This window comes from Cornus florida, unplaced genomic scaffold (assembly GCF_030987335.1).
Source record: "Cornus florida cultivar Cherokee Brave unplaced genomic scaffold, ASM3098733v1 CherokeeBrave_3.0.0_Hap2_Chr01, whole genome shotgun sequence".
NCBI lineage: Eukaryota > Viridiplantae > Streptophyta > Magnoliopsida > Cornales > Cornaceae > Cornus > Cornus florida.
This window is the reverse complement of record NW_026775571.1, coordinates 68111975-68120707: the sequence shown is the minus strand read 5'-3', so window position 1 is coordinate 68120707 and position 8733 is coordinate 68111975. Positions and strand designations below refer to the sequence as shown.

The following is an 8733-nucleotide window of genomic DNA, read 5'->3' as shown; positions in this document are numbered from 1 at the left end:
ACAGAGCTGATCGAAAACATATTATTGTAATTATCATGTATAAAGAGAAATGAAATTTGAGCATGATTCTCTGATAGTCACTTTATGCAATGCTACATTCTCGATTTATTCATCCATTAAATTACACATAAAAAAAAATAAAAAAAACTAATATTATCTTATTTATAAGTTGTACACAATATTCTAATGACCTTTATCTTTTTGAATTGTACAGCGATTGATTGGGGATGACATGAAGAAAATGAAGTACTCAGGGAAACGACGAACTAAAGAGATGAGAACTTTAAAGTGCTACCATAGATGGAGATCGAGTTGGGAGTTTGTTTTTATGTTATAGTTCTGTCATTTGTATTAGACAATTGGAAATTTAGTTTAAATTTTGTTTTAGAATTGAACAAATGTAGAAATTTATTCAAATTTATGTTAAGTTTGTATTTGAACACAGAATTATTATGTATTTCATAATAAAATTTAATGTTATGTTTAAATTTGTGTTGCTATATGGAGTTTGAAATGTGTGCAGTTGAATTTGTGTTGCTATTTATTTATTTATTTATTTATTTTTTAATAATAGCAACAACGATAAGAAGTTCAGAAAGAAAACGAAAGTTGGTTTTAGCAACAAAAAGCATTCGTCATTGGATAAGTTAGTAACAAAAACTTTTGTTGCTAATGTCCAATAAAATGTGACAAATATTTTAGTCGCTAAAAGGCTAATAGATGTGACGAAAAGTTTCGTCACTAAAAGTGATGCAACAGTGACAAAAATTTTTTGTCACTAAAAGCCAAGGCAGTAGTGACGAAATTCTCATTCGTCACTATAGAGCATACGAGACGATTATATAGCAACGAAATAGTGACAAATAATTTTTTGTCACTAAAACCTTTTAGCAACGAAAAAATTGATTTTTGTAACGCAAAAAAACGTTGCTAAAGGTCATTTTTGTTGTAGTGATCGTTATCAAGACATCAATTACATCAGTTCTATATACATCAATTCCATCAGTTCTATATCTATCTCATGTTCATCTTTGTCTCTTTATTCCTGATAATCAACATGGTATTAGAGCCATGAATTATTATTATCTGTTTTATCTTTATATTTTTTTCCTTCTCTAGCTCGTTGAAATTGAGACTAACCTAATCTGAACAACCACCACATAACCTCACCGTCGGCACTGCTCTCTGCAACTGCAAACTACAAAATCTACAAAACCTATATATTTCCGGCGATGGTATCAGAGCCACCGCCGGAGATGGCGGCATAAGCCTCATCTCCGGCGGCGGTCCAAAGGACTCAACCAAGCTACTGCTTAACTACCCTTCCAAGCAGCTCTCATCTCTCTTTCTGCAACTACAAAAATTTACAAAAATCAAAATATCAAAACCCAATTAGAGAAGCTTGGCTTCTCCTTGCTTATGGCGAACCCGTCTTCTCCGCAACCAACAACCAAGCTCACTGCCGTCCACCACGGCTCAGTACCGTGCCAAGATCTTTGCTCGCAGCCTCTAATCCTGGACTCTTCTCTGACCATCGCCGGAATCGCGACTTCTCTAGTCTCTGTTGGCTGCCGATCCTTGCTGATTTGTCGCCGATCCCCAACTCACTGCTCGTACATCGCCGTCCATCTCCATAGCCAAGCCCGAACTAGCCGAGCATATCACGACCGAGTTACCGCAAGCCGTTGCGAACTAGACATCACCATCGCCGGCCAGATCATCTTCAACCAAGATCCTTCTTCATCAGCTGCTGCCGATCACTGCCGGATCCGCTTCTCCACTGTCGCCCTCGGATTTGTCCCGCCGGCTCTCCAACAGCCGCCACCTCTATCTCCAAGCTTACCGCCGGATCTGTCTCGGTCCTCCAACAAACCGCCATCTCCTCCCTGCTTTTGCCAGATCCGCCGCCACCGGATAGGCTCTACAACGGCCGCCACCTCTATCTCCAAGTTCGTGCACCTCGCGGCCAAAAGTCATCCATCTACACGACCGGCCTTCACCGGATCCGCTGCCGCCGGATTTATCTCAGTTTTCCAATAGCCAGCCGCCATCTCCAATCTCTAAGCTCGCTGCGCTCCTCACGACCGGACCAACGGGTTTCGCTCACCTTCCTCTGTTGCCTCGCTTCTCATCTGTCGCCTCCCTATGTTCTCACCTATTTTCTTTCATACTATTATTGTGAAGAATTGGGTGGGATCAACTATTATTGTTTCCTTATTTGGACGTTTTTCAAAACGGCCAGTAAAGGTTTTGGCCCAGTTCATTTTAGCCTTGGCCTAGTTTCAGATTCAAGTCCTAGGTGCTCCTGATATCCCTCTGGAACTTGAGGGGGTGTATTCTGGCCGGTTTCAGTTTCTGAACTATAGCCCGCCTAATTTCTCAGCATTGATCTCTGGCTCTCTCTGATGCGCTTCCAAGGGCTGGGCTATTTCTGATGCGCTTCCAAGCGTCCTTGTAATCGATGCATCTAAGCGCCCCTGGTAATCGACGCTTCCACAATCACCCCTGGTAATCGACGCATTCGTGTGCCCCTGGTAATCGACGCATTCGTGCGCCTCTGGTAAATCGATGCTTCCAAGCGCCCTTGGTAATCGACGCATCCGTGCATCTCTCAAGTGATAAATTCCACTCTGTGATTCCACTCAAATATTAGCTTTCAAGAGCTCTCTCCAAGGCTACCACACTCGCCATAAGTGGTCTATCATGTGCTTTTAAGCACCTCAATGTATCGGATCTTCACAACTCCTGTACCGCCTTTCGCTTCAGGTTTTTCTCTCCAAACTCAAGTTGGTTTCTGCTCTACCAACTTGAGTTTGAGGGGGGATGTTAACATAATTATATTATATTATATACTACCATAATTACATTATATTATAACCATTGTAATAGTGATTTACTAGCCGTTTGATATTAGCCTATTTATACATGCTTTGTATCATTATCAAGACATCAATTCAATATACATCAATTACATGAGTTCTATATACATCAATTACATCAGTTCTATATCTGTCTCATATTCATCTTTGCCTCTCTATCCCTGATAGTCAACAATATCAAACAATGAGTTTTCATTCGCTGTTTTTCTGAAAAGTATCCCTACTCTTTGAAGATTTATGGTACATTCTATGAATGGCTCTTCAACTTCTTGATGATATGCCTCATATGCAGTACTGGGAGTCCAAATAAAATGTACAAGGCCTAGTAGATGATCAACTTCGTCTGAAACATTAACTTTTTTGGAACATGTATGTGGTAACCCGTTGCCTAAAAACTCCAAGGCCATGTCAACCAAGACAAGATCATCTCGAGGCAAAGAAAACTTGGTCATGGTGAAGAGCTTAGTGAGAACAAAGAATGGAATTTGATTTTCAAATAAAAGTAAATCGCGTTTTAAATATCTTAGCATCCTAGCCGTTCGGAAGATAGGGTCATCTTTATTTATTTTATTATTGCTTTTTATTTTCTTTCTCCTTAAGTTAATAGAAGTGGGATTAGGGTATAATTATTTTAGCCTATAAATATGTGTATTATAAGTTTGTGTGAGGGTTGATATTACGTGCTTAATATAGAGAGAGATATAGAGGCAGAGAGAGGAAAAAGGAAGGAAAAACGCAGAGAGAGAAAGAATGGAATTGGCTAAGGATTCAAGGCCAAATCAAGGTAGAGAAGGAAGAAAGTTGTGCGTGGGGTTAGGACCAAATCTATAGAGGAGGACGACGGCATTTAGAGGCTACTGGCATTGAGGTATTGGCCGGAGAAGAAGGGAGTTCAAGATTTTCAATCTGAAATCTTAGGGTTCAATGCATGTCTAGAACAACTTTAGGATGATTAAACAAGAATAATAAACATGTATGCATACTTAAATTGAATTAAAACATAAGCCATATGTGAATATGTGTATATGTTCTTGATTTGTACTATCTTGAGATTTGATGCATGATTTGTTATTTAAACTTGATCTTTACATGCTTAAACACTTTAAATAAATTATTGGGGACTTATGGAACTTAGAATGGATGATTAGGACCTATATTGGAGAAGTTATAGTGGAATTACAGAGGCCGAAGATGAAGAAGAGGACTCGTAGCATGAACAAGTCGACTTAGTTCCAACTAAGTCAATTAGTTGTTGATTAAAGAAGTCGACTTAGTTGATCTGGGTGATGGATTTTTGGTTTTGGGTTTGCAGAAGGAGTTATAATTGGTTTTAATGGTTTTAATTGGTCTATATGGATTTAATTAACTCCCAGAATGCATAATATACATTAATATGCTAAGGATTAATAGAATATAGAATTTTAAATAGCTTTTAAGTTGTTTAATGGATGATTATATCGCTTTAAATTGTTATAACAATTGCGAGAGGTTTAACTTATTAAGGACGACATGAAAGAAGGGGTGTAAAGGAAATCTGAGTGTGTTTAAGTGAATGACAGAAAGAAGGATCTCCCATTCTGTGAGACCGGCACCTGTCTTAAAGTTGATATTCTTAGGGCAGTGTCTAAGGTAAACGTCCTCAGGGATCTCACACTGGTCACGAAGAACGTCCAAATTAAGGACCATGGTAGAGATAAAGAGGAAACCTCACCAGAAAGGGAAAAATAAAGTGATAGATAAATAAAAGGAAATTTTTTTGTAGAAACAAAAGAGGTAACCTATGAAGCACGGACACCCCTATCATGTCCCGTACCAGTGTAGGACACATATCCGACACGGACATGCGTGTCTGAGCAAGGACACTCGTGTCCGACAGTTCTGTGAAGTGTCTAGAAATTATTTTTTATTGGACACAGGGTGGACATGAATGGGACACGCGGGGGACACGTACGGGACACGGCATAGTATATTTTGTAATTTGTTTTTAAGAAAAAAGGGTATCTAATGTAATTTTAAATGTTTAAAAGTAAAATTTTGAAAATTTTAAAAAACTCCACAGACAATGAACTGATGAAAATGTTAAACATGTTGGAAATGTACTTGATCTTATTTGTCTAATTTTATTGATAACTTTGTTAGGTTCTTAATTACTTAGATGATGAATTGAAGTATTTGTTTTACCATAAATTTTTTTTAGGGAGACTAGATTTATGATATTGTAGATTTTGAATATATATATATATTATTTTATTGGCGTATACCTGTCGTGTCGATGTCTTACTTTTTTGAAATTTGTCTTGTCGCCGTATCCATGTCGTGTCGTATCTGTATCCCGTATCTATATCCGTGCTTTATAGGCTATGAAGCACGGACACCCTTCCCGAGAGTCCCGTAGCAATGTCAGACACGTGTCCGAGTGTAATTTTAAATGTTTCAAAGTAAAATTTTGAAAAATTTATAAAACAACTACACAAACAATGAATTGATGAATGAAGAATGTTAAACATGTTGGAAATGTACTTGAACTTATTTGTCTAATTTTATTGATGACTTTGCTATGTTCTTAAATCATGAATTGAAGTATTTCTTTTATTGCAATATTTTTTTTTTGGAGATTAGATTTTTGGTATTGTGGATATATATGTATTATTTAATTGGTGTATCCCTGCCGCGTCTGTGTCCTATTTTTTTAAAATTTATCGTCTCGTCGTATTGGTGTGTTTCGTACTCGTATTTCGTGTCCGTGTTCGTGCTTCATTGGTAGGAAAGAAATGAAAAGAGAGACAAAGTTGAGAGAGGACTTTCCAGAAAGAAAATTTTCCTTGTACCTACACCTCATCAACAAACCGAGTGAATAATTGAGACATCATATTTTCCAATTTGCATCACAAAATCATCCCAAAAGACTAGCATTATACTTAAACACAAATGGGATATCTGGACTATTCTTTGAGAGAGAATAATGATGTATTGCTCATGATAAGGCTGGGTTATAATTTAAGTGTAAGAAAAGATAATTATAAAAATAATAAGTAAATAACATAATATAACAATCATATCTAACCGTTACTATGTAGAAAACCGCATCCTTTGATATCTATTGTTTGAAAAGAAAAACACATGCAATCAATTATAATTTTGCCATCCAGCGGATAAGAATTTATTCAAACTCACTCACTAGATATAATAAAATCCCCCAGTATGGGTTCCATAGATTATTAAATTAAATTTTGTTGAGAAAAGAAATTGTTTACAAGAGCAGCAACAAGGATCTAAGTTTTTATGCAAAAGGGAATTATAATTTGAATGGCTGCAAGTAGAAGTGCCAGCATAGAAATTTCAAGATTTAGAACCGTCATTGGGTTTCTTAAATGATATCTAATTTCCCCCAAAGCTCTTCTATAAGTAAGTGCACTGTGCTTATTCACCCTGTCGAAAACTTGGGAATAGCAGAAATTTCTAGGATTGACCACCACGTTACGGCAGAGCTCGTTAAACATGTCGGACAGTGCTTCGTCATTAGCCAATCGGTTTTTAAAGATTCCGCGGGAGCAAAGTTCTTCAACATCCTTCTCAGAATTGATCAAGCAATCCATGAGAGTGGCATAATCAGTGACATATTTCCCTCGTCCATTCTGTTGATATTGCTCGTATGCAATGAGATTTCTTAAAAGGCATTCAGTTTCATCATTAATCGACAGAGACGGGATTTCCATAACACCATTTTTGAAATTTATATCAAACAATGAGTTTCCATTCGCCGCTTTTCTGAAAAGTATTCCTACTCTTTGGAGATTTATGGTGCATCCTATGAATGGCTCTTCTACTTCTTGATGATATGCTTCATATGCAGTACTGGGCGTCCAAATGAAATGTACAAGGCCTAGTAGATGATCAACTTCATCTGAAACATTAACTTTTTTGGAACATGTGTGTGGTAACCTGTTGCCTAAAAACTCCAAGGCCATGTCAACCAAGACAAGATCATCTTGAGGCAAAGAAAACTTGGTCATGTTGAAGAGCTTAGTGAGAACGAAGAATGGAATTTGATTTTCAAATAAAAGCAGATCGCGTTTTAAATATCTTAGCATCCTAGCCGTTCGGAAGATGGGGCCATCTTCATCTACTGGCTGTTTCTTGCAAAACTTGCAGAGTAACTCAATGATAAAGAAGCCATCAATAAGCATCATTCCCATTAATTCTCTGCTGTCCAGTGGGATGGGTTCTGCATAAAAATCCCGAATTTCATCTTCCAGTTCACTTAAACTTGTAACATATTCATCCACGCTCATCATCGCATTACTTCCACTAAGAAATTGGTGTGCGTATCGTAATTTATGAACTTCCATCATTTCTAAATGATGTTTGCCATGGTGGTAAGGTCCAATGGCCACCATTTCTGGTTCGTATGCCTGCTCATTTACTCTTCGTAGTAGATTATCCACTCTAAAGATATAGGGCTCCGACGATGTATGAAATAAAGGAGGAAGTTCAACACTGTCGATCAAAATAGAGATATAATCCGCCCCTTGTTGGTACATCTTTATCAACAAAAACTACTAGAATATGCTGCGCCAAAGAAATCAACAATTATTTTACTATAAAGTACCATCATATGGCCAAAATAAAGTTTTAAAAATAAATTATTTACCCGGGGGAACTAATAGTTGAACACTTGAACAATTAAATATTTCCCACCAAACAATATTTTAGACTCCAGAACCCAAAATTTTATAACAACAATAATAATATAAATAAATAAATAAATATTTTAGGTTCTTAGCTTCTTTTTCGGTAGGTGCAATTTTTCACACCCAAACACTTAAGAAAATATGTCAAAATAGATTATGAACAAGAAAGTAAAAACGATAGACAATTTTGACAAGAGAGGACAGTATGATTGGAATTCGATGCCTTTCCCTTCTTATTCATGCTTTATTTATAAGCTTGTACAGAGATTTGCATGGAACAGTTACTGGCGGTTTTTCTGGATGTGGGCGTTATGGAATTTTGAGTTTTGTTGCACTTGGGCTATTCCCTGGTCCACTTCTTGTCAAGTGGAGCATCCTTCGTTAACAGAGCCGACTTGACATACTCGTGGACCTTTCTTATTGGGCTTCTACCTTGTGTTGGGCTTCAAGGCGATTTTGGTTATTAATGGGCTGTACACTCATTGATACGTGGTGTGTTGTGATTAGTGGGGAATTTTGCGGCTGTTACTGCTTATCATTACCATTTATACTCCCGATTTTTGGGGTCTCGTGCTCGCCTCTTTGTTATTTGCTTCACTTTGCCTATATATTGTGTTCTCATCATTCAGGTATTTGCACTTGTGATCCCGCCTTTGATTTAAGCAAGAATTTGCCTACCGTTGCATAATCTTCTTTCGTCTATCGAGGTTAGTCATTCTTTTATTCCTTCTTTTTTGTCATTAAGAGTCAAGAGAGTAGCGAACGTACTTATAGCGTTCGTGGGTCCGATTCTGAATCGGGGACGCCGGCAGAGAGTTCGACCGGTTATGTAGAGAGGAAATCTTTTTCTATTGCACAGTTGAAGAAGAAAAATCGCGTCCCCTTTAATGTTACCCTCGAGGTATAATCATGATTTGAATTTTAGTACTGGCAAGGGTTTGAGAGAGGGCGAGATGCTCTTCTCGGCTTTGCACTTCCCAACTTTTCAATTTCTACTTAACCCTAGCCTTTTTATTTTCAGGTCTTGTCGATGTTGAATTTGGCTCCCCTTCATGTAAACCCTAACTTTTTAAGCATTTTCTCCCGCCTTCTTGCTTTGAATAGGGTTCGAGGTTTGATTTTGAATCTTGCTGACCTCCTATTATGTTATACACTTGATAGAA

General features: G+C 37.6%; 1 protein-coding gene across 1 annotated transcript; it reads right to left on the bottom strand.

The window, feature by feature from the left end:
* Window positions 1-6083: 6083 nt before the first annotated feature.
* On the bottom strand, window positions 6084-7420 carry LOC132273961 (UPF0481 protein At3g47200-like). The gene has a single exon (XM_059775093.1). The coding sequence runs from the start codon at window positions 7418-7420 to the stop codon at window positions 6152-6154; it is 1269 nt and encodes a 422-aa protein (XP_059631076.1). The 3' UTR covers window positions 6084-6151.
* Window positions 7421-8733: the final 1313 nt, after the last annotated feature.

Coding starts and splice junctions, on each gene's coding strand:
- LOC132273961 (XM_059775093.1), bottom strand. CDS start 7,420: ATGTACCAACAAGGGGCGGATTATATCTCTATTTTGATCGACAGTGTT.